At 53.2% G+C, this 25,155-nt stretch overlaps 9 protein-coding genes across 9 annotated transcripts; 4 read left to right on the top strand and 5 right to left on the bottom strand.

Moving 5' to 3' along the window:
* Positions 1-652: 652 nt before the first annotated feature.
* On the bottom strand, positions 653-2,350 carry ALTATR162_LOCUS8672 (uncharacterized protein; the record flags this gene model as incomplete). The annotated part of the gene is made up of 1 exon (XM_043316305.1): positions 653-2,350. One exon carries the CDS (start codon positions 2,348-2,350, stop codon positions 653-655), a length of 1,698 nt encoding a protein of 565 aa, XP_043172240.1.
* A 695-nt stretch (positions 2,351-3,045) lies between these two features.
* ALTATR162_LOCUS8671 (uncharacterized protein) lies at positions 3,046-7,788 on the top strand (the record flags this gene model as incomplete). Its single annotated transcript, XM_043316304.1, has 3 exons — positions 3,046-3,063; positions 3,149-3,274; positions 3,385-7,788. The coding sequence occupies 3 exons, from the start codon at positions 3,046-3,048 to the stop codon at positions 7,786-7,788; spliced, it is 4,548 nt and encodes a 1,515-aa protein (XP_043172239.1).
* Positions 7,789-9,063: 1,275 nt separating this feature from the next.
* ALTATR162_LOCUS8670 (uncharacterized protein) lies at positions 9,064-11,212 on the top strand (the record flags this gene model as incomplete). Its single annotated transcript, XM_043316303.1, has 3 exons — positions 9,064-9,139; positions 9,204-11,015; positions 11,067-11,212. The coding sequence occupies 3 exons, from the start codon at positions 9,064-9,066 to the stop codon at positions 11,210-11,212; spliced, it is 2,034 nt and encodes a 677-aa protein (XP_043172238.1).
* A 1,022-nt stretch (positions 11,213-12,234) lies between these two features.
* On the bottom strand, positions 12,235-13,141 carry ALTATR162_LOCUS8669 (uncharacterized protein; the record flags this gene model as incomplete). The annotated part of the gene is made up of 2 exons (XM_043316302.1): positions 12,235-12,818; positions 12,868-13,141. The coding sequence occupies 2 exons, from the start codon at positions 13,139-13,141 to the stop codon at positions 12,235-12,237; spliced, it is 858 nt and encodes a 285-aa protein (XP_043172237.1).
* Positions 13,142-13,936: 795 nt separating this feature from the next.
* On the bottom strand, positions 13,937-15,468 carry ALTATR162_LOCUS8668 (uncharacterized protein; the record flags this gene model as incomplete). Its single annotated transcript, XM_043316301.1, has 5 exons — positions 13,937-14,092; positions 14,149-14,170; positions 14,787-14,927; positions 14,976-15,409; positions 15,466-15,468. The coding sequence occupies 5 exons, from the start codon at positions 15,466-15,468 to the stop codon at positions 13,937-13,939; spliced, it is 756 nt and encodes a 251-aa protein (XP_043172236.1).
* A 407-nt stretch (positions 15,469-15,875) lies between these two features.
* ALTATR162_LOCUS8667 (uncharacterized protein) lies at positions 15,876-16,433 on the top strand (the record flags this gene model as incomplete). The annotated part of the gene is made up of 2 exons (XM_043316300.1): positions 15,876-15,952; positions 16,007-16,433. 2 exons carry the CDS (start codon positions 15,876-15,878, stop codon positions 16,431-16,433), a joined length of 504 nt encoding a protein of 167 aa, XP_043172235.1.
* A 1,521-nt stretch (positions 16,434-17,954) lies between these two features.
* ALTATR162_LOCUS8666 (uncharacterized protein) lies at positions 17,955-19,940 on the top strand (the record flags this gene model as incomplete). The annotated part of the gene is made up of 1 exon (XM_043316299.1): positions 17,955-19,940. The coding sequence occupies one exon, from the start codon at positions 17,955-17,957 to the stop codon at positions 19,938-19,940; it is 1,986 nt and encodes a 661-aa protein (XP_043172234.1).
* Positions 19,941-21,198: 1,258 nt separating this feature from the next.
* Positions 21,199-22,325, bottom strand: ALTATR162_LOCUS8665 (uncharacterized protein; the record flags this gene model as incomplete). Its single annotated transcript, XM_043316298.1, has 3 exons — positions 21,199-21,609; positions 21,663-22,255; positions 22,304-22,325. 3 exons carry the CDS (start codon positions 22,323-22,325, stop codon positions 21,199-21,201), a joined length of 1,026 nt encoding a protein of 341 aa, XP_043172233.1.
* Positions 22,326-24,073: 1,748 nt separating this feature from the next.
* ALTATR162_LOCUS8664 (uncharacterized protein) lies at positions 24,074-24,687 on the bottom strand (the record flags this gene model as incomplete). Its single annotated transcript, XM_043316297.1, has 2 exons — positions 24,074-24,289; positions 24,340-24,687. 2 exons carry the CDS (start codon positions 24,685-24,687, stop codon positions 24,074-24,076), a joined length of 564 nt encoding a protein of 187 aa, XP_043172232.1.
* Between the last annotated feature and the right edge of the window lie 468 nt (positions 24,688-25,155).

The raw sequence follows: 25,155 nt of genomic DNA, 5'->3' as shown, positions 1-25,155 counted from the left end.
GGTAATCTGAGCAAGGATCAAGCCTTGCAACAGATGAAACTTGACACGATGTTAACTAACTAACCCTTATGGGTATGAGGGAAAAACAATCAAGGAAAAAACATGCCAGCTGACTTCAAAGTGGCGTATATGCAGCTAAATGTAGGTAGTAAACACAACACAGCCCACCCACAACATACCCAACAATCAACCCCGCAACAACTAGCGCAGTAAACATGGATTGGAAGCCTCATCGGGGGCGCCTCCGGGCCGGGGTTGGGACGCCACAGTGGGTTTACAACCTTTCCCGTGCGCCGAACCTTGGAAGTTTAGCGACTATGGAAACTGGATTTTTTATCGATATCAGCGCTTGCGAAATACGATGAGGGACCGTGTCTGTTTAGTTGGTGCTTAGCGCCAGCAGTGGAGACTAAGAAGCTAGAATCGTGGAATTCATGCATCACAAGTCAGATGTGACGGGAAACGGGATTCATCCTACTTTATGCGTTCTTGGGTGATAGGAGTCAAGGAGGAGGATTTGTTACATTCATTATCATCATCGTGACCTCTATCGTAAACGCCATCCGATGCACGCTTTTGTCTTGAGACGAAGGCGTAAAAGTGATATATAGTACATGAAATCTTTTAATCATCACATATTCTTGCAAGTGGCTCAGATCAGAGCTTCACCCCTGAACATAGCTTCCCTGACTTCCCTAACGACATCCGCTCGATCACCGGGTCCAAGCAGCACGATACCCCTTCCTCGCCTGCCCATACGACCTGTTCGACCGAGACGGTGGATAAAGTCAATGGTCGTATGTGGGACATCGTAGAGAATAACGTGGCGGACGGATACCGTGTCGATACCTCTTGAACCCAAGTCGGTTGTGACAATAACCTTTGTGTTGGGAAGGGTACGCTTATTCTCCGGTTCAACCTTCTTCTCTGCACCATCTAAGGTTTCCTTGGTGGATCCATCGTTTGTGAAGGACTTGAGGATCTTGGCTTGACGAGAGGGATCAGTGTCGCGGTGGAAGGCGAGGGCGTCAATACCCTTCTTAATGAGATATTGTGCTACTTCTTCCGTGTCTTCACGTTCGTTGACGAAGACCAAGACACGCTTTGTGGGTATGACTTCCTTGCCTTCGTTGGCGTCATAGTCCACAGATGCCTTGCCAATCTGCCATATTGTGTCTGCACATGCGAGCATCTTGTTGCCACGGTATGGGTCTTTGTTCACATCGACGACACCCAATTGTACTCTTCGTGGAATGGCGTGGAGGTTGGGCGTAACGAGACGCTGCATATCGGGGAATCTGTCTGCAAGGTACTTGTCAAGGTACTTGGGTATGGTAGCGGAGCAGAGGACAAGCTTCTTGAGGGAGGGTGTAGCGCGCTCCAAGATCTGGGTTGTGCTTTCCTTGAAGGACCGGTCAAAGAGGGAGTCTGCTTCGTCACAGATGAGGTGAGTGACCCGTGCGAGGATGTTGGGGTTGCTCTCGGCAATGCTGGCGAGGAGCGGTGGCGTGCTGATTACAACATCGACACCATTGGGGTTGAAGAGCTGATTGCGGATGACGGTGGCGGACATCTTGGCTGAAATTGGGGCAGCGCGAAACTTGACGGTATGGGAGAGAGACTTTGCGACGGCTCCGACTTGAGCGACGAGTTCGGCGGAGGGGACGAGGATGATGGCGCGCGGTCGTGCTGGGTCTACGGCCTTGTTCGTTTCAGGCTCCTCGACAGCGAACATGTCTGTCCTCTTATCATGTTCTTGCGATGCCGCCTCTTCAGCGTCTCTTTTTGCCTGCTCCTCGGCATCTTCCTTTTCGCGAACCTCCTCCTCTTTGATAGCATCGAGGGTGGGCAGAAGGTATGCCAGTGTCTTTCCGGAGCCCGTCTCAGCCGCCAGTAGGAAAGAGTCTGGCCCACTCTTCTTCGACTTTACTTTTGTGCGCACAGCCTTTTGCAGGCCGAGGAGGGCGGGTATAGCGACGGCTTGTGCGGGGGTTGGGTTGCGATATTCGAGATCGGGCAGTGCATCGTTCACGGCGCGTAGTATAGGCTCGGCGAGGGGAAACTTGTCGAAGGAGTCGTATTCTTCAATCTTTCGCTTGATGGCAGTGCGGTTGTTGTAGGGCACCTGGTGCAGCGAGCTCTGCATCTTCAGGGCATGAAAAGGCTCTGATCGCGTCCTCCTCTTGCCGTCATCCCGTCCTGTGGCCGGCCGGCTGCCACGTGCTTCTCTCTGTTCTCGTATCCGTTCCAATCCCCGCGGCACATCTGTCCGGTTCAGGAAGTCGAAGGCGTCTGGCTTCCTCCTCGGTGCTCTGTCTGCTGTTCGCGCGACATCTTCTGAGAGGACCATGCGCGACGGTCTGGGATTGTCGCGACCTCTGAAGCCCGAGGGCCGCGAAGGGCGTGAAGAAGAAGCACCATGGCGTTCCCCTCTCTCGCGCTGGACCTGGGTATATAGACGGATTTGCTGGGGTGGTGGTAAGTTTGTCGATGGCGCAAGCAGTGAACGCACTTCGCAAAACGGGCAAACTCTCCGCAACATGGCTACAAGGCTACAAGTGCAGTCAGAATTAATCGAAGAAGTCAAACTAGACTAGCATGCTGTGCCTACACTAAACCTTGACTAAAGGGATCCGACCTGACGTCGGCACTGCACAGGCGATCGTGCTGATAATTTCAGGCGCTAAGACGCGATAAGCGGCACGTTACCGGAGCAACTGCACGCAACACCGATGCCCTGCCTACATCCCGGCTATCAACACTTGATAGCCACCAGCGGCCCCAACCATATCACAGTACGCGCACCCACACATCCTCCTCCGCTTCTCCATCGCACACCTGCCCAAGCGCTCTGTCGGTGTCCTTCGCTTCTTTGCCATTTCTTTAATCAGCCCGCATCCGTTAATCGGCTCATCACACACGACTCCTCGAGGGAGCCCATTCTTCTTCATCAACAGTCGACTTGCCGCCGCACGCAAACACGCGCACTGCATCAATCAACACCAGAACGCAAGCACACAGCGCGAGCGTAATCCACCGGCCAACATGTCGCGCAATGAAGCGGTAAGCATCATCTTCATCTTATTCTTCCTTTTTGACTCCACTGTTTCGTGTGTTGGCCACACGATGCTGACCGCAATGACCGCAGGTGTCGCCGCTGCGCATAAACAAGACGCCTACTCCTTCGCCCACAAAGGGAAGCGGCCGTCCCTTGTCAGAAATCAGCCCCCATGAGCACCGCAGGAACTCTCCCAGCTGGAACCAGACAACAAAGGTAAGTGCCGAGACCGCTTTTCCCACCTGCATTTCCACCTGCATTTCCACCGCAGTCCCGCTGCATTCCCGCTGCACTCGCACCTGCATGGCTACTAACACCCGACCCAGAAGATCATCCTCGCCAAAGAGAGCTCGCCATTCCGCGACTCTTCGCCATTCACTCACAGCCCACGTCTTTTCTGGAAGGAGCAGACCACTTCGCCCAAGAGCCGCTTTGACACATCGGAAAACGAGTACGAGGGCAGCTCGCCTCTCTCGCCCAAGCGCAACTCAATTGAGAACCTGAAGAAGCAGTCACGTGTCAAGAACAGCAGCATGTTCGCGCGCGAGCAGAAGCACGAGTACGACCCCAACTCGGTCCAGCCGCTGGATCGTCCACTCGCTGCAGGCCGCCCACTTAGCACCGCTGTGCAGGGCAACGCCTATGGCGGTAATGGCCTCCAGGGCCTGCGTAATGAGAACGAGAGCCCCACAAAAGGTCACCACCATAGCCGGTCTGAGAGCCAAACACGGATCCCCATCCTCAGCCCGTCCAAGACGTCACCAGCGAAGCTTCCCACACAGTCTTCCTTCGCTTCACCGTCCAAGCCCTCTCCGTCCGAGGGACGCATGTCGCCGACCAAGTCCTCGCTCGTCAGCAATGGTCGTTTCAACTCGCCACAATACAACGGTGACTCCAGCGCCGTCATGTCAGATGACGAAGAGCTCGTCCATCAGACTCCACGCCCGCTGCGGCGTCATGCTAAGAGTGTGACCTTTGACACTGCTCCACCTCAAATCACCGAGTTTGAGATGGTCACACCCGACCCTTCAGTCGCCACCATGTCCCGGGACGGAAGCTACGATTCCGAGGAGGAGACAGAGGAGGAGATGAGCTTCGACCAGGATGACAGCTTCGATGCTTCCCTAGAGGACACCGACAAGACACCCGTCGTGCTGCCCGAGGATTGGCGCCACATGAGCCCACAAGCCGCAGACACCTCCCTCACCGATCTCTACGACGATGTCTTCGATCAGCGAGACAACAGCCCTATGCCTTCTGCACGTCCCAACGGTACAACCAATGGATCGCGCATAGGTTCGACAGCCTCCGATGGCGATGCGAGGCCACTTCCTCCTCTTCCTGCCATACAAGGTAGCCCCAACCGGCGGCGCGATTCCAGCATTGGCCTGTCCGCTGCCGCAGAGCGGGTTGGCGATAGGCGGCGTTCTCTTCCTCAGCTCCCGCAAGCAGCTGGTATCTCTAAGAGTGATCTCCTCAACATGCGCGAGGTCTCCATGTCGCTTGAGGATCGCTTACGCCTGATGAACTTCGATGACGACCGCGATACGAGCACACCGACTCAGGAGATGCAGAACAAGAAGAAGGCCGTAGAGGTTGATGTTGCAGAAGTCGATGTTACAGAGTTGGAGCTAACACTTGACGAGCCGAAGATCCCGCGCATCTCTCGCGAATCAATCCTCCGACGCGTCAAGAGCCGCACTTTCGACGAGGGTGAGGAGGAGGACGACGAGGAGGTCGAGGAAGAGTACAGCACGTTCGAGCCGGAGTACAGCCCTGAGCGCAGCTACGGTGACCTTGCTGACTTGGACCCCGATGTTCCCATTCCATCACGTGAAGCCTCCTCCAACTTTGACGAGCACCCACGTCAGGTCTCCGTGAGCGAGGCCGACAGCGTTGTCGACGCTTACAGTTACCACAACGCAGACAGGACAGAAGGCGACCATGCCGATGAGACTGATGTTGATGGCAGCTCGATGTCTCAGCTCGAAGACTATGAACGCGAGTCCTCTGTCATCCGCCATCCTATGCCTGAACACTCGGATGATGAGGACGACAGCAGCCAATACTCACCTCAACCTGAGGAGCAGCCGACTGCGGAGAGCACCATTGACTCCTCCGGTCCACCAACGCCCGTTGTCGCTCCCTCTTCTCCTGTCTCGGCAGAGAAGCAGGCGCCACAGGACGAAATGTATTCTTCATTCGAAGGTAAGGACATGGACCTGAGCTTGGATCCCCTGAAGGCTTCTATGGCAACAGCTCCGAGTCCATTGGACTCACCGCCTAAGCTAGATGCCATGCGCGACTTCCTACGACGACCTGTCACACCTGAAGCTCCCGAGATGGAGGAATATCAGTCAGAGTCAGAGGACCCTGGTACTCCAGACTCTGTCATTCGCCACCCCATGGCTGTCTCCCCAGCTCCTCAGGAGAATGCCCCAGAGGTTCCTCAACGGGAAGCTACCATCCGAGGTGCCGGTGGGAAGTTGAAGACTCGCCCATCGCTCATTCCTGATGATATTGATATGGCAGCTACACGCCGCCAAGTTAGTGGCCAGCATGCTCCCCCTGTTCCTGAGCGAAGCCCGAAGCGCCAGTCAATGAGCCTCGAGCTTGGCAATGCTGATGAAGAGGGCAATGACGACGATGGCGATACGCAAGTGAGCATCACGACCAAGCAGAACCGCATGCTGGACCTGCAGCTTGGTGACCTCAACCTTGGTGACGATTCGAACGACCTCAGCTTTGGGCTGGACAAGGAGTTTGATCACATCATTGAATCACAGAAGGTAGAGAACCTTTTTCCTATTCCCTCATTTGCCAGACTCCCTACATCCACCGCTGCTGTCATGGACGCAGCCTGCCAGATGTCCGGTGAAGGCTTTGTTTATATGCACAGTTCCGCTAACGAGCATGTCCACGAACAGAAAGGATACTTGATGCGCGAAAACACGAAGGTCGTTGTCGCGAGCAGTCGCCAATTCAGCGACGAGAAGCCTCCTACTCCTACCGAGCCTACCAGCGAGGTGGCTGTCAAGCCTGTTTCTCGTAAGACGAGCGCCGAGCGCAAGCCTGCATGGACAAAGGAGCCTTGGAATGGTAAGCCTCGCAGGAAGAGTATCCGAACGGCATCTGGTCGTCGCACTCGAACCTCAGAGGGCCCTGCTCCACCACTACCTGGTCAAGAATCTGCCGTTGCTGGCGGCCTAGACTCGGTCGCTGAACAGGGAGATGATGGTGAGCCTGAAGAGGGCGAAGAGCGAGGTCTGGTGTTTGTCAAGGTTGTCGGAGTCAAGGACCTCGACCTTCCTCTGCCAAAGCACGAGCGTACCCACTTCCAGTTGACGCTCGACAATGGTCTGCACTGCGTCACGACGTCTTGGCTAGAGCTTGGACAATCCGCTCCTATCGGACAAGAGTTTGAGCTCGTCGTCATGGATGACCTCGAGTTCCAGCTTACACTTCAGACCAAGCTCCAGCCTCCAGCCGTGCCTCAAGTTGTAGCTGCGCCTACCGCCAAGGCTGTCAACCACAAGAAGTCTCACTCTGCTTTCCGCAACCTCCTATCATCGCCAAAGAAGAGGAAGGAGCAGGAACGCAGGGCGCAGGAGGAGGCTGATCGTATTGCTCAACAGGAGCATCAGGAGGCTCAAGCTGCCGCCAAGCGCAACCAAAAAGCCACCGCTTGGGATCTTCTCCACGACCTTGTTGGACCTGACGGATCTTTCGCCCGTGCCTACGTTTGCCTCAACAACCATGAGAGCCAAGCGTATGGTCGTCCGTTGACCGTCGACATCCCTTGCTTCAACGAGTGGGCTGTTGACAACACTGGCGCCAGTAGTGTCAAGAGCAAGCGCGGAGGCGTTGTTCGCCGTCCACCTTATCGGGTGGGCAAGCTCACGCTCCAGCTTCTATACGTCCCGAAGCCTAAGAACGGAAAGGATTCGGACATGCCCAAGAGCATGAACGCTGCTATTCGTGAGCTTAAGGAAGCTGAGCAAGTCAAGGACATCAGCTTCGAAGGCACGTTGAGCCAGCAGGGTGGAGATTGTCCATACTGGCGACGTCGTTTCTTCCGTTTGGAAGGTACAAAGCTTACCGCTTATCACGAGTCTACACGGCAACCGCGTGCTACCATCAACCTAGCGAAAGCCTCCAAACTCATTGACGACAAGAGCGCTCTTCAGCAACCATCCGCGACAAAGACTGGTGGTCGGCGAAAGTCCGGATTCGCTGATGATGAGGAGGGCTACATGTTCGTCGAAGAGGGCTTCCGTATCCGTTTTGCCAACGGTGAGGTTATCGACTTCTATGCCGACAGCCGTGAACAGAAGGAGGCTTGGATGAAGGTGCTCTATGAGACCGTCGGCAAGGACATTGCTCAAAACAAGGGCTGGGCTGCCATGGTCCTCGAGAAGGAGCGCAAGGAGAAGACTACGCGGTCACAGATTGGCACGCCAATCTCACCAACCAAGTCACACCCCATGGTTGGAAGCTCACCGAACGTCAACCGTCGGCCTTCTCACCAACGCACCCAATCGCACGATGTACTTGGCTCTATCAAGTCTCCCCCTTCAAGTCCTGTAAAGGCCCACGCCCGAACACAGTCGCATGCGCCTACTCCACCTTTGAAGGACGTTCGCATGTCGCACGCGCCGCCCCCACGGCCGCGAACGCAGGAGTCAGCCAAGCCGGGACGTAGAGAGCAGGTTCGATCGATGATTTTCTAGTCTTCTTTTCCATCTTCATCAACGATACCACTCATCTACTTTCTTTGATCGTTCACTTACTTACTGGCTTTTCTTTGCGTTTTAGCTTCGCCAATACTCTTCCCTTTCGCATCGACTAAGATTGGGGTTTTGGAGACGGCGACAGAGAAGGAGAAGTCTGAAGGGCATGGGTGCTGCGCATCCATTTCCCGAGTCGAATACCGCAACCCGATGAGTTTGGCATTTGAATACATTCGCGCGGAGCCGCGGAAAAGTCGAGGGTGCGCTCTTGCTTTCGTTTTCTTGTATCTTGTCTTATCATTGTTTTTGTTACTGTCTGGCGCAGGTCGGCGTTGTTTCATTCCTGGCGTTGGAGGCTATGGTCTTATGATACTCTGCATAATGATTGAAGTAGCGATGAAGCACATGGGGTACGAGCAGCAGTTGTATAAGGCGGAGAAGAATATAACATGACTTTTAAAAGAAACTCGTCTTTTGCATGACTGTGACTAGATGCAGGTTCGATGTGCCATGGTCTGACATGTAACATGGTGGATTGCGACGTGGTGGCGCGTCATCTGCGCGCCCCACCAATAATCTAGTACCTCAACCACCGAGCATCCAATCGATGCAAAAGGCATGCGAAAACAGTCTCACACCATTGTTTTTCTTATTATCTGAGCCTGGAGCCTTGGCAGTCTATTAATCCATCGTGGTTAATTTTCGCACGATTAGCATAATGTCGCTCTGATTGCAATAAGAACCACATCGCCAACTGCACATCCGCCAACCGTTACGACAAAACATGCTTGATATTATCTGAATTACACACCTCTAACACTGTTTTGTCTCGGAGTTGTACCAATGGTTTATTCACACGAGAAAAGATGGATAGGCAAGCAAAGTTCTCGCATCACGAGAAGTGACCAGCTGCGACACGACAACAGTTGCTGTCGTGCAACACAGCGCAACAGCCGTGTATCCTTCGCAGTACAGTATAGCAAACAAGCAGACGCTGAAATGTCAGCACACGCACAAGCTGTAGATGCTGGACCCGTCAGCCCTTGCTTCTCATCTTCGCATTTCTCTTCTCCTACATAAAAACAAGTCTCAGAGTGGGTGACTCGATAGGCACTGGTTAGGAATGTCTTCGATATAGACGGTAAAAGTACGACTCTCATTTTGCGAAGAAGGAAATGAGAACATCATCAACCAGAATCCATCTGTGATCACCGGAAAACAGTCACATATACAGCACAGCCGCCTCCTTGCAACGGTCCGCACGACGCGACCACTATGGGTGCATCGCATTCTACACCCCCACCACTCGTCGAAGTCAATGCACCTGGAGGAAAAGTCTTGGTTCCACCTGGTAAGCCTGTCCCATCTCTATCTCTTCATCCTCACCACATTTGATCCTAATCCCTATCAACTAGGCACAGCGTTCACCGTCCACCCACCCTCTTACGCGCGCTCCAGATCTGATCCATACACACGCGGTCCCGTCTACACACCCTGTCTACCGCCATATCGTGGCGAACGCCGACACCAACGTCCGAGACCTCGACCCCATCCTCGCTACGGAGGACCAGACATCCATATTGCAGAGGACAGTGAAGATAGTGAGAGCACAGGGACAGAAATCAACATGATGGAAGGTATGAGCCCACGGGGTATGCGACGACAAACGTCAAAGGGCTATCAAGGAGGTATGATGGGTGGTGGTGGTGGTGGCATACCAGGCATGGGAGGAATGGGACGAATGGGACGAAGAGATGGACTGAGAGGTTTCGATGGCATGGATGCGAGACCTAGGTCTGCACCTGAGATGCAGGTGGGTGGTTATCCGGGTATGGGCGGTATGCCAATGGGTATACCTGGAAGCCCACGGATGGGAGGTTTAGTGGGGATGGTTGGTATGGGCGCGATGGGAGGTATGCAACCGTCCGGTATGCAACCGGAGTATACATCGAACCCATCGATGGTTCGATTTGGTGTTGGCGGAGGCATGCCAGGTGCAGGCATGAACCTGTACGCAAATCATGCGGGAGCAGGTTCCAGCCAGTCATCACGCAGTAGCCCCGACCCACCTCAGGCCACGCGAAGACCCACAGGTAGAACGGCCAGGCACTACGAGCACATTCCAATGGGAGTATATGCCAACGCGGAGAAGCCACGGCGACCGTCACGCAGGGTGGAGCCAACAACGTCAGCCCATCTGAACCGCGGTCAACCTTTGAACAAGAAGGTTGGACCTTCAGGGAGTGAGTGGGTCGATGGTGAGAATCCCTGGCTTGATGCTTGTACTTGCACTACTGGATGCGATTGCCGGAAAAGTCAACGCGTCCTGTATCGTGCACAACACGATCGTCATCGAGGCAGCGGCTCAGGTGAAGAAGATCATGTCCTCACTAGCGGCGAGATCAGGTACGTTCTAAAGACAGATTTAGGCCGCGACTGTGGAGATCACTCAGGATGCAAGAAACATGAGAGCAGCGACAGTGAAAAGGAGCAGAAGAGCAAGAAGAAGAAGAAAGACAAGAAAGAGGATAAGAAGCGCAAAGACCAGTTGGACGAGTTCAAAGATGACATAATAGAAGCGCTTGACGAGCGGTTGCAAGATCTCAAAAAAGACAGTCAGCAACGAGGTAAACCGGCGGGCCCCGCAAGACAACCTTTTGGCGGACCGGGCATAGCGCCGAGTGCGTTCATCATGAACGATATGGATATGGATCCACAAATGGCCCAGCAGATGGGCATGATGGCCGGCGACCTGTACGGCACGGGTCGGATGCCAACTGGCATGGCTGATCCAACAGGTAAACGGCCCATGCATCCTCGTATGGCGATGGGTGGTGTCATGGGCGGCATGGGTCTCACTGATTTGGGAGGCTTTGAGAATGACCTTTCTGACATGGGTGGCATGGGGATGATAAGAAACCCATACATGCAACCTGGCATGATGAACAAGAAGGGTATGCGGCCCAACTTCATGTCGCATCGTGGGGCCAAGACAGAGAGACAATACGGCAATGGAGGTGTGGACACGGGCATGGACATGGATCAAATGGCAGCAATGTATGCCAAAGCCATGGGAAGAGGCCGCGGAGGCATGCCGGCGGGTGGTGGACGTGGCGGTGGTGGAGATAGGCGAGCCCATCTAGACTCAGAGTCCGATGATTTCGATCTTGGACCCGGGCCTTCAATGCGGTCGCGCATACGACAACAGGCTGGCCGTGAATGGGCCGGTGAGTATCATCATCCCACCGAGATATCCATGATATACTGAAATCTTGTAGGACGTGGCAGCAGGAGACTAGGCAATGAAGACAAGGATATGCCCATTAGGCGTAACTTCGGAGGCAGCCCGCTTGGGAGGAATCACGGCAGTCAGGATCGAGGCAAGCAGCCCCGAGTTGATACAGATGACGACGATGCTTATTGAAAATATGACATGTTGACCTTGGATAGTTCTCCACGGATGAGCAACGGCACGGAGACACTGTCCATGAGGATCGGTTAAATATTGGCCTGAGCAGACCAATCATTGCGTGGAACCAAGCTTTCTTTTCTGGGCGCGTCACGTTTCGCCCATAAGTCGATCATCCCAGCGTTATCCAGACGCCCTGTTTCGCGTGGTTGAGAGTTGGTAATGAAACACGTCGATCCGCGGGCGCGGACGCACCCCTCTCGTTGCTGTGGCAGGGGCGGGGTTGAGTTGGCTGGCAGGCGCAGGCTGCAGCAGTGCCGAGAACCTGCAGGATCGGGCTTGCTTTAGCTTGGCTGCATTTCTACATGACCAACCTCATTGTTGGCACGACCCGCGTCAACAATATTGGTGCGCATTGTCAGCTTCTGTTTGAAGATGGGTTGAGGCATTGGACACACTCTTGAGTGTTGGGCAGCCACAACTCATGCAGCTGCACCTCGATAGGGCCTGTATTGGGCATCACAATATAATTATAGCAAGGCATCATCCCTCGGAGGAAACAAATGACGGAAGTGGCATGCATCGCTGATAAGCAGGAATATGTGCGAAAGACGTCGTCATGTAGATGTTATCATTCGTTATATGAGCTAACCTTTTAAGATGAACCGTGTTAAATCTGTCGCAATGTCGCTTGGCAGCCGCCATGGGACCAAAATGGATCTCTCGTGAGACCGCCGTCATGATGACATGGGCGTATATGAGATCTATCGTAGACTCATGTCCATTCCAAATGTAGATCTTCCCGATCTGTAGTGTAAATGCCTACACGAATAAATGCCAACCGACCAACTCCTCGCTAGTAAACGCACAGGAAGTGAAGCAGAAACTAGGAAACAGGACTCCAAGGAAATGGGAAAGGAAAGGAAGTTCGTGGTCATGGACAGGCCGCAGCTGGAGTGCTGTGCCAAATCACGTGACCGATGCGTTCAGTGAACCATTTCGATAGACCAAGTCGAGGAGATCCACCTCACTAGCCTCTACGGGGCGGACCAGCCGAGTCCGGTGGTAGCAAGACCGGCGGCACTCGCAAGACGCTTGCCCCGCTCGTTGAGACTGAGAATCAGCAGCTTCTTCTCGGCCCAGAAGTTCTCGAAAGCGTTGATGCCGCCAGAAGTGAGGGCATCCTTGACACGTTTAGCCTCTTGCCACTCTGTGTCGACCTTGTAAGACTTGTGACGTAGACGGGGAAGGGCCTCAGTGCGCAGGTGCGACAGCTCCGCAGCATACTTGGCATCGTGCGACCTGAGCGGCGTGGAGAAGGAGCGCTCACGTGAGCGAGAGAGCTCCGGGGGGCCCAAGCAAATGGGTGAGCCGGGGGACATGATTTGAGACTCAGACACGCCAGAGAAGGCCGGAGTCGTAGGGGACGCGCTTCCTGACTGGGAGGCCGATGACGCACTAGTCAGAGGCGGAGAGGAGTCAGACTGGAAGACGCTGCTAGCATTGCTGACTGTACGGAATTTTGGGGGAGGGAGCTCGTCGAGGTGAACCAGAAGCTCGTCTTCAGTAGCCTTGGGGTCGACTTCAAAGCTGTCAAAGTGCTGGTCGAGACGCTCGAAGCCTGTTTCGATTAGTATCGGACGACTTGCACGCAGAATGATTCGACTTACCAGTTAGAACAGCGGCACCTGCATGCTGAACATCGGTCAGGCTAGCTTGGACTTGCTTGGGAAGGCGGTCCCAGAGCTCTTGAGGACAGTTCCAGTGGCGTAGGTGAGAAGGGTCGTAGCTGAAAGCATCGCCGTCCTTGGGGCAGACGGTGCGAGGAGCATCGACGTTGGAGGCAGTTCGTGAGAGGCAAGGAATGGTCTTGCGACTTGAGTTACGACGAGATGTTGGGATAGGGTCACGAATGACAGGGTGGGGAGATGGTGGAGCAGCCATAACGGCAATGTAGTATATCGAATAGGTCTGTGTGGAGTTTTGGTCGACAAAGAGTGGAGGTGGAGGCTTAGTAGTGGATTGCGGGGTGCACTGCAATGAGTGATGCTTCTGAAGTCTCAAAGGAGCGTGAGTGGTATTTGTAGAGAGCGACGGGAATCTTCTAGACAAATATTTTGGGTGAAGAGTGGTGGAGGTGGAAGGGTGAAAGATCGCGGAAGCGCTGGTGATCGAAGGTCGCAGCGGAGTAAACAGGGCGAGGTGTGGAGTCGAGCAGGGGTGTGCGGGCACTTTGCGGGCAGCGTTGGTGCGTGTGCTGGTGGTGATGGGAATCTACGGCCCAAGGCACTTTCCCATAGAGCTTGACGGGGCAACTACGTCAATTCACGGTGCGAGGAATTGCACGGGCTGTGCAATCGGGGATGCCGTGAGGTAAGGGTACAAAGCCTGGATAGTGAAGGGGTGATGGGGGCGGGTAAGCTGTGGCACTGTGGTTGGTGAGCCCAAGTGCCCAGGAGCTTGAGAGTGAAATTGCAGGCTACTGTGACGCAGGGAAAAACGCTGTGCGTGCGCGGACAATGAAAAAGGTGCTAGGGTGAGATACCCAGACATTCGGGATCATGGCTGCCCACCTGCAGTTGCTGCACGGCATGCCCGCCACGCTATCGCAACGCAAGATGGACCCAGAATGAATTATCTCGGCATGTCTAGAACCTGCGCCGGATATTGCTGCTGCTTGTCTGCTGAGGTGGGCTGACGCCTAAAAAAGAAAAATCCCCAGCCAACTTACATGGTACGTCACTGGACCGTCGCTTCCTTGCTGTCTCGGGCTGATCCGGAACTGGGCTGGCTTGGGAGCGAGGCGCAGGCTCTTGGGATGCCGAAACCAGCCACACACACTGAAACCGTTCGAGTGTGAGGAGAGACGTGTGCGAAAACGGCTCGCAGAATGCTCTAAGACGTCTTTTAGTATTTCCGTTTCAAGTTTGAACATCAGCTGACTGAGGTACATATGTACTTAGAGGCCGGCGCCTACTTACTGCAGTAGCGTAGGGATAGCTTTGGCGGGGGAAGTCGCGTTAGCCGAAGTCTCTGTCAAAGCGCAGGAGCGTTATGGTGAGAGATGGTGGATTGGAGAAGCAAGTCCAGCTGCGCGCTTTTGTATCAGAGCGCGATTTTGGTCGACGTGGGCTGTGTGCGGGCGATTACGAGGATTTTCATCTCGACTCCTCTGGTTCCGGCCCCACAAACTCTATCTCCTGCTGGATTGTGGTCTGCTTGCCGTCAGCACGCGTTGAACGACGTATGGTCCCCTAACCAATGGCTGATCGACCAGATGAGCATGGCAAAAGACGTAATCAGGTTAACAGATATACGACACACCACACTTCCAACGTGCCCGCGCCCTGAGACGGTTTTCACATGCATGTCTTATGATAGTAGCATTACTAGTACTACCATCATCACTGTTTGGTGTTGGGTGGTCATCGACGACGCGCCTGAGCAACGCACCCGAACTCTTCCAGTTTGGCATAGCCCGCACGCGTCCCAGTAAACCCCTCATCACGGTACGTCACGCTCTTATGCTTTAGTCGTCGCGCGACTAGTTGGTTACTCGAGCCTGTATTGCATCCTGTTAGCATCATACCTAGACATGTGAGAGTCGTCCCACCTTTGAATCAAGTGAACGCCCGACGCCGTCTCGACCATGCCGCTCACCTGGCCCTTGTCGAGGGCAAAGGCAGCCTGCTCAAACTCCTTCTGCATGTCGCCCTTGCCAAAGAAGCCCCTGATGGCGTTAGTGTTTCCCAACGTGTCCAACGCCGCAAGCACTTACAGATCGCCCCCCTTGCGAGCGCTGCTGCAATCCGACTCGGTCGTCGCGAGCTCAGACAGAGATTTGGCGTTGGGGTCTTCCTTTCCCTCCTCGTATGCCTTGATCTGTTCGTGGTAGCTCTCAATCATCTTGCGCGCATCTTCCACTGAGCGCGTAATCTTGGGTTCCCGCCAACTGGCCGGACGCCTGCTGTCACGGTGCTTGACAAGAAGATGGGCGCATCGGATCTTGCCCTCAGTCCCCGCCGACGCTGCTGGCGCAACGCCCTTGGAGCTGTGGTTGGCAGCCATGTACGCCTTCAGCTTGTCCGGGTCTGTTCCCTGTGGTGGTTCCCATCGCGAGTCTTTTGTCTGGGCGTGAAAGTAGTATGGGAGGTTCTTCGTGTTGGAGCGGCGCACCTCCCATCCTTCAGGGAGTCCAGTTTCGGCGGACGACTATGACGCGTGAGATGCTGCATAAGATGGGTTGGGCCGAAAGGCGCAATGCTCACCATGTTTGCTGATAGTCTATCTGTATACGTAGGACGGCGTGTGCTACGGCAGAGGGCAAGTAATGCAGAGCTTGATAGGAGTCTCCGCACGGTTGTTATACGTGCAGCGTGGAGCGACGTCTAGAATTGCAGGCGGTGGACAAGGCGATCGGCGCTTCAAGGTCGATAATGCGGGGGCGCCATCCAAACACAGAGCGCGGCTCTGCACAGCAACAGCAGCCGCGAATCAAGACGGGTGGCCCGCGCTCACCGACGTGACTCTGCCTCGACTTTGACTCTCAGATTTCCTTGCGGCTGCACTTTTTCTCGACATTTCTCGACTTGCGCAAATAATACGACCGTTACGACTACACTCGCTACACGAGCACACACGAATTACGGCTTTTACACCCGCCACATCTGCCATCGACATGGCATCCCCAGCAGCACAAATGGGAGGCTCCAAGGGCGGCAAGGAGCCCATTCTCTTCCGCTTCTGCTCAGAATGGTGAGTGGCATTTTCCTCTTCTCTGTGACAAACAAGGTTGCTAAACAAACGCAGCTCGAACCTGCTGTTCCCCCGCGAAGACAAGTCTGAGAACAAGCTGCTTTTCGCCTGCCGCACATGCAACTTCACCGAAGAAGCGCCCTCATCCTGCGTTATGCGCCACGAAATCGCGTCCACAGTCGGAGCCACAGCCGGTGTCACAGCCGAGGTTGCTCAGGATCCTACGGTTGGTTACTCCCTGTCCGATGCCCAAGCTGCCCAGGCCGCTCTTTCTGAGGAGATGCCCTGCTGCACCATGTGTGGCATGCCCATCATGTGCCAGGAGTGCGGCGAGGAATCGGCTCCTGGCTTTGCCCTGGAGGCCGAGGACGAGGACCCGCAAGCAGAGCGTCCCCAGCAACAGATGCGCGAGGAGGATGACATGTTTGAAGATTACGACGACGACTTCGATGAGGACATGTGGGACGAACCTCAGTCCTGAAAGCGCCCCTTGCGTCTTCCACCAGTACAGTTGCTTGCTTGCTCTTGGGCGTGCTCGCTGACTGTGCCTGCCTCTAGTTACCGCGCATCCAGAAGCAATGCACAGAGTGCGGCGAGAACGAAGCCGTCTTCTTCCAGTCGCAGCAGCGGACCGCCGAGACGGGCATGGTAAGTTTGTCAAACAACTCGGCGAGCGATTCTGACTTTCCCAGGCCCTTTACTATGTTTGCGCCGGATGCGGTCATGTCTCACGCCCGTCTGATAATTAGAAGGATAACGATACGGAATGCATGTAGCTGGCGTTTAATCTCACAACATTTACTGCGAGGAGTTTAGGAACAAGCGATCTTCAGATACCCGTGGGTATAGTTTAGTGGCATACACATAATGTTACATTCCAAAGCGCTCCATAGACTCCCAAAAATGCATCTTTGATCCCCCCACCATCATGCCTCATGCCATTATACGTGCATAGGCGCCAGCGACAGAATCTTGGACCACTGCTTCTGCCTCAGTTCCGCCGCAACAACACCACTGACTCTGGATCCAATAGGTTCTCCAGCCTTATTGATCAGCACACAGGCGTTATCGTCAAACTTGACCACACTGCCATCCGGTCGCTGCCACTTCTTTGCTGTCCGTACTACAACCGCGTGTCGTACATCTCCTCGCCGTACTTTGTTCGCTGCGCCGATGGAAACGCTGTTACCGGTTTCGGGACCGAAATTTCGCTGCTTCTTTACGACTACTACTATGCGGTCGCCTGCTTCCATCAGCCTTTATTCTAGGCGTATGCTATTCCTCTTCAATTTTCTGCACATACCGACTTTCGCGGGGCGTTTCGATCGCAGGACGTTGACGCATTCAACTATGGCGGCACCGGAGTTGTCGATGCAATTTACGAGGGTCTAGAAGGGTGGCCATCAGTCCTTGCTCTGCCGCCTCCATCGCCGGATTTGGCACACCTTTAATTGAATCATGTTGTGTGCCTTCTCTTGGAATCCCGATTTCGACTGCCTGCCTCGATGCGCGCTATTTCGTGGTTGTGCAGTGGGTGGTCGTGTCGGCAGTATCAAAGTTGCAAGTCGTAGTAGTGTCGGGCTTTCTTTGGCAGTTCGGCGGCTTAGGCCATCACCCCCAGTCTTCTCGCTTATGCTTTCACCCCAGGGCCTATGCGCGTCTCCATAAGCAGGGCGGCTGAGTACAGGGATATCGAGCGCGAGCCTTGTCGACGCAACTTACTCCCGCACATTGTCGTCGGGTGAGCGGTTGCGCCCGTCGCTCTTTCCTCTCCTCGCGCGCATCGCTGCTGTTGTCTGGGACGCTCTTTCTCTTTTCGTCTCCCTGTTATTGTACTCTGACGGTGAATGCGTTGTCGTTCCGTTTCTGGCTACAATAACGTCAGTCAGCCCTACCAACCACCCCCTTAATCACGAGACCCTACGACTCCTCACGATCTTCATGACCAACGGCTGCTTGCGCATACACCCCCGACCTCATTTCACTATCCCATCGCGCGGTCATGGCGCCCTCAACGAAACTCACGCTGGACAAGCTTGCCACATTCGACGATATAATCACCGACGCGCTCGTGGATAAACTGTACTTCTGGGCTAAGATTCGCAAGAACAGAGGTGGTCGATTCACGGGATCGAGAGGGCTGCATGAGGAAGATGTTGCCGACATCATCCGGCAACACGTTGTATGGGAGAAAGACCCGGCCGAGGCTGTGCAAAGGTTATTACAACTACCAGGCCTACGCAGATTCGTGAATACTCTCAAGGATGAGCGAGACCAGGACCAGTTCAAGCGCCACCTCCGGAGATATGTCAATATCTACATGTCAGATTGCCAATTCGAGGTCACCACCACCAACCGTTACATGATTACCGAGCACGAGGCTTCCATTACCGCGCGACGAGACATCAATCCACGCGAGGAGATCAAGTATCTGACTGGCGTACAAGTGGCTATGACAGAGGAGCAAGAAAAGGTTTTGGAGTTGGCGCGCAAGGACTTCAGTCTAGTCATTTCGAGCAGGAAGAAGACGCGCTCGCTGTTCTTGGGCCCTGCGCGCTTCGCCAACCACGATTGCGACGCGAACGCAAAACTCACAACCAAGGGCTACGATGGCATGCAGATCGTTGCAGTGAAACCGATTCTTGAAGGAGAGGAGATTACAGTTTCCTATGGTGAAGATTACTTTGGTGACGACAACGAAGAGTGCTTGTGTAATACTTGCGAAAGTCTCCAGCAAAATGGCTGGGCACCCATGAAGCGAGTCGAGCCCAACGACGACGACAACGATAACGAGATGCAGAACGCAGATGAAGGGCATACAAACGAAATCGCCTCCGAAGCTGCCTCTTCTTCCATGAAGAGGCCGCGAGATGACTCAATAGACGAAGATCCTTCGCGCGACTCGACGCCCACCCCGAAACGTGCGAAACTTGAAGAAAAGACTTCACCAAACAAGCAGCACACATCTAATTTACTGCGAAAAACGACACTCAAAAAGGCGCATAGCACGTCATCCCTGCGCCAGGAACTCCCAGTATCGAGCATCGAAGACCCGGCGGCCAACTTAGACAAATCGCCAGAAATACCGCGCGAGAACCGCAACCAACAATGCGAAGGTCTCCTTACGGTGAACACGGATTTGATCAGTTCATCACGGGAACCGTCTCCGCAATCATCTACAGCAGCGGCCTCGCCCAAGTCAACACACTCATCTACAGATGCTACATCAATCGACGAGGATCACGCACATGAGGTCAGCGATGATAAAGAGAAGGTCGACCCTCAGACGATACAAGATCGCCCAGCGCTTGGAGTGGCCATAGTGAAGGAGGAAATCACTACGACAACGGTAAACGCCCCGTGGCCCTCCCCGCCTGCAGACGAAGACGCATACATGTCCGATCTCAGCGAACTTTCTGAGAGCTTCGAACTTGACGACGTGAACCAGCAGATTGTCAAGCGCAAACCTCGAGCCACTCTCCGTACGACACGTTCCAAGTCACGATTTGACGTTCAGAACCGCGTCGGCACACCGATCACGGTTGAAGAGGGAGATGAGGCAGAGTATGTCGAGAATACGCGTAAGCCAGGCGACTACATGACCTCGAACGCTCTTCTCTCGGCGAAGTACTCTAAATGGGTCAACTGTCAGACATGCGACACCGACTTCGTACAGCAAGATGGCTACAACACGCGTAAAGAGTGCCCCCGGTGCGAACGCCATTCGAAGCTCTACGGCTTTCCCTGGCCCAAGACTGAAAAAGAAGGCAAGCATGACAAGGAAGAACGTATTCGTGATCACCGCACCGTGCATCGTTTCGTCAATCCAGATGAAGAGCGCCAGTTGAAACGCGACAAGACGAAGAAGGTCATCCGAGAGCATATCCGTGAGCGGTTTTCTACACCGAGGAGCGCGAGGGATACTATGAGTTCGAGTATAGAGATTGGTAGTGGGAGAAAGAGGAGGCGTGTGAGGAAGACCATGTAGATGTGCTATCTTCTGGGTATCATACGTTTCGTTATGGCATAGAATAAGAGAGGGATTGAGAGACAGTCTTGCATGCCATAAGACATCTACGCCTACCTAGACTTAGGCCTTCCGCATATTCCAGCATTGGCGTTGGAGAGAGGGGCATTGCAACTCCTTTGGGAGAAGAGTGGCCTTGCATATTTGCATTGTTTTCATCGTTTTGATCTATACTTTTGCATCGGCGCGGATTATCTTCGCATTATACACTTCTTATCATCTCCATTGCATCCTCTGCATTCACAGGGGCATACACTCGCATATAAGCAACGGCGTTTCATTCAACATCCAGCATTCGGAGCTTTTGTACTGTACGATACCATAGGATACAAGAATCACGCTATAGAACGAGACAACTTCTAATAAGTCGATGCATGTTTTGTAGCTGACCGAATCAATCACATAGCGGATAGAACCTGACTAAGCGGTGAAAGCAACCGCTTTCTACTCACTTGGGTGTATAATTCTGTTAGCCAGTTTGCTTCGACCCTCGATCCCATCAAACCTTCTATCACAAACCGTCATCTAGTCCCCTTACTTCGAACAACCCACAGCTACTACACAGAACGTCTGAGCAACCACGACTCAAAATTCTACGTAGTTTTCCGCGATATATCAGGCGATGCCCTGCTGACCATGCTATACGAATTTCATACCTTGACTGAAGCAGACCATTATCTGGATAAACACCTTGAAGGCCTCTCGAAGGTCTCTTGAAGAAGTATCATGCTACAAGTAGGGCGATGGATTTTGATTGGCTAAGAATATTCCACATAGAAGAATGGTATAGCCCCTTGAGACAGGGGATGAAGATGTATGTTTGGGTAGAGTGTGAGGATATCGTAGATGGAACATAAAAAATGGTACGGAGGGGGCGAGTGGGATAGGAAAATCAAATGCTCAGTCGAGCGCGCCGTGAGGTGATGGAAAATCCCACATCTCTCATAGCCAAGAAGATAGACGCAACCGTTTTCTGATTACAGTTTTTGGAAAACTTGGTCTTCCCAGTTTGCTACCGTTCGCACTCTCTCGTGCCAATTTCTAAGATCATCATTTACTAGTCCTTCTTGTACTTTTCCTGACCGCATCTTTATTCTCATACACCAATCCCTTCATGTCTGCCCAAAAACCCAAAGCCTGTCTGATAATTCGCCAATTAGAAGAAACTTTACAGGTTCCATAACTTGACTATAGCAGATCGATATCTAGATGAACAGAGCTATTCAACTTTATCGTAAAAGTCTTTGTCTACTTCAAGGCTATCGTACGTGCTTTCCGTGCCTTGGAACCTGTTCCTCAAATATACGCTCCTAAACTTCCCAATGCGCTCGTCTTTGGCTTCGAATACGAGGTCATCCGGATCGTGAATCTCAATCTTCTGGTCTACATGCACGTTCTGGTCTTGAGCATGGACGTTGATCAGACCTGGTATGGCCATTGTGTGCTTCATGCGCTCCTGCACTGAGGCGTTGTCGGGCGAATGGAATATGAAGTAGAGTAGCCGAGTATTCGGGTGGCGGTAGAAGGTGAAACTGGGCTTGCCTTCTGGAAGTGTTGATGCGACATATTCTGGAAGTATATCATTCTTGATGTAGTTCAGTTCGAGAGTTTCGGTGGTGATATCGACGGACTGAAGACTGTCAGCGTTTCAGATCAAAACGAGTAGCAACATAGGTATCATACAATCTGCACAGCTACACCCTGAGTTTGGAGCAGCTTCAGTGCCTCCAAAGCTGCAGGCGAGATCCTGTTCTTCATGCGACGATCGCATAGCCGGCATTTATTCTTCTTGTATCCTACATCTTTCATACATATCTCGGCATGCTCAGCGCAATTACACGACCCCTTGTCATCACATTGGGTGCTTGCAGTATCAGGCGACGTAGCATCCGCGTCTCGTTCTGCCCACGATCGAGCGTCTGTGATCTCTGCAATTTCTTTGCATATGATCGAGCATGATATATACGTTCCGCCAAGTTGTTGTACAACATCGTGTCTGCGTCCGAGGAGAATATTGCGAGTTTCTTCTTTAGCGCGGTAAGGCACATACGTGATGAATGTGAGCGAGTCGCCGCGGCGTAGAACGATGTAGGCTGGCTTCGACGTATTGAGGTTGCTTTCAAGCTCGTTCAGCTCGAGTTGGAATGATGTATGGGACTGACGTATAGACACATAGGCTTCGATTCTGTTGCCGTCTGTTAGGTTGAAAAGAAGGGCGAAAGAGGACCTGTCCTCGACGAAGGCGATGAAAGCATCATGGGTAGCTGTAGGCAACTCTTGGGATTGGGTTAGCTGGAAGTCTAGTGTGTGGTGTATTATCTTACCGACTAAAAGCTCTTGCGTCATTGAGGTAGTTTGTCACACTGGATTAATGTCGTTTCGACTCAGTGATGGAAATATTGGTAGTTCGAAAGCCATTGTAACATGGTAGCCTGCTGCGGATCTCCGCCGCGGGTCGTTTCAAGTCCATTACGCATCCTTTGCTACGCGTCGACAACTACACGCGATGCTCAGGAGGCCGGTATCAGCCAATAGGTTTCGATCAAAGGAGCGACGCGTGCGTGGGATTCCGTCTATGAAGGCTGGCATGGGTGCGGAATTCCGCTGAATGCGGAGCTTATAGATCGTTGCTTATTGTGTTCATTCTCGGCTGATCTTTCTAACAGTACATTGTTGTCCCATAGAGTCTGTCTTCCAGACATTGTTGCAGGCAAGATAAAGATGTCGATGGTGGAGGTTGGTTGTGACAGTATGACGTCTACCCGCTGGATCATGACTGAATCGCGCTAGACGCGTCGGTGTGATGGTATCGCTGGCAGCCACGCGCCGCATTCAACTTCCGATCAAATTCAGCTTACACTGTCGCGAGGCTACCTTTGCATGCCCAAGTTGCACCCGAGATGCTATGAGTTCGATCATAGGTAGGTGCGCATTTTTGCGTTGCTATTAAGAGTTCCCCGGACGAATGGTGGGCGCTTCTGGTTACGCCGTATGACAGCAGCAGCGACGCGCCTCCGTAACACTTCCACGTATAACACTCTAGCTGATACCGAGTAACACACCGCGAATCATCTGGGTCTATCTGTCAGCTTCTCCGAGTTTGCTATTCAGATATTCTTGTATCCGCGTTCAGGTTCATGTTTTGAGCGCCACTTCACTGCCTCAACGCACAAAGTGTGCAGTCTAGCCAACTACGTTCGTACCGCCATGAGTCGCGGCAGCTATGAGGCACCGCTCAGGTATCGGGATTGGGAGTCCGACGGATGTTTTAGGTATGGCGAGTACCTGGTGTATCTCCACCCCGGACATTCTCTCACGGACCACTCGGTGGCTGTGGACACTGATATGGAGACCTACATGCGAGCGGATGCGGACACAGTTTCGAAGGAAGCGCACCATGTACGCATGTAAGAGAGTTAATGAACACATTTTGGCACGCATCAGATCAGATCCTGGAGTCGAGGTGGTGGTCTGTAACTTCAGGTTCAACACTGGACAACTGACACCCGCACCTGATTCGACTATGTTCTACCGGGCGCCACTCCTTTACTCGAACAATCAGCATGGTGAGAATACTCCAGGTCGATATACAGTCATTCTACAACCAGATCATTCCTTGACGGGGCACTCTACCGCTATTGGCATAAACATACTGCATTATGTTCAGAATCACCGACAGAGAACTCCGAAGGAGTACAAGTACAACTGTGTGGATGTCGACGATGAACTCTTGGGTAGAATAAGGCGGGATCGCCTGAAGACGCACCAATTGAAACAGGGCCGGGAGACTCCGATATCACCATTCCAAAGTTTACGCTTTCACCCGTAATCGCAACGCCTCCAGCTATTTAGGCTTGTGACCTGGCGAGCGCCTTCGATAGCCGAACTAGATGGAACGAGGGCGAGGAGAACGGTAGCACTTGTGCAGTACATTGGACCAGCTTCAATACGACCATACAGGGATGGCACCGGGGTCTGGTAAACAAGAATTGCATACATACGAGTATATCATTACATTGTCCTGGCACATCCGCCCATATTCATGTACATGCTTTACTCTCTTGCCCTCCTGAGTCATGGTGTTTTAGACCGCTCTAACATTTCCGCCATTCCAGCTTCCAAGCAGCGTGTTTGAAGTCATAAGTACCAAAGTCACCTTGGATGACTGGCCTGAAGTTGACGTTCAAGATACCGGGGTTGCCGTCCGCGCCCGTGCACTTTGACCACTTAAGATCCGCAGTGCTACTTCGTACGGTGATGTAGTCTTTGATCTCAGGACCGGCGCATGTAAGACCGCCAGTAAGTACACCCTACATATAATCAGCATGATTTATATCTACCCGGAGGAGATAGCACTTACAGTATTCCCAGCGTTTTCACTCCAGAAGACCTGTGTGTATGTATCGAGCCCGCTGTTTCCCTTCAAATTCACGTCGCCAACGTAATCAACTTGTCTGACAGCAACCTGCCAGCCAGCACTCGCTCCAGCCGATTGAATGTGCACGGCGCAGTTGTCTGTTGAGTCACCTTTGAGTTGCGTGAAGGAGACACCGGCGGTGTCGCTGAGGGTCGCGCTATCCGACTTTACGGAACCGGAGTCATTGGGACATCCTGAGCCGGAGAAGACGAGCCGCGTTATTGTTGGAGAGGTAGGCGGGGCGGCGAGAGCTAAGAGCGGAAGGGTGACGAGGGGGAGTAAGGAGCGCATCGTTGGCGATGGAGTTGATGTGTAAGTTGATGTGCTGCGTGTGTAGCGCTGTCTGAAGCGTGGTACGAGTTTCTCACTAAAAAACGATGAGCTGAATGCGAGGACAATATGTATGTATCGAATGCTCTCTGGCAACAATCGTGATCTGCTCTGCTTTTATACCCAACGCCCAGTCTAGCCACGCCGCTGCAGTTTCGAACTTTTCTACGGGATCTGCATCATACCTGGACCGACACGAATTCTGGCCACCGTATAGCACTCTGCTATTCCTTTATACCTAATATCCAATAGCGATTCCGTCCGCTCTCGACCGCATAACATCCACATTTACCCAAATTAAGCGAGCCGCAACCCAGGCCCAATGGCCCTCGTCTCCAGTATCACCAACGAGAACGAGAACGCGATAGGTAGACGATGGGGCTATTCTAAGCTTCCCCGCAATATCGTAGAATGAGCATGGTCGGTCTT

Source organism: Alternaria atra (assembly GCF_907166805.1).
Source record: "Alternaria atra isolate CS162 genome assembly, contig: 29, whole genome shotgun sequence".
Lineage (NCBI taxonomy): Eukaryota > Fungi > Ascomycota > Dothideomycetes > Pleosporales > Pleosporaceae > Alternaria > Alternaria atra.
This window is presented reverse-complemented; position numbering and strand designations above follow the sequence as displayed.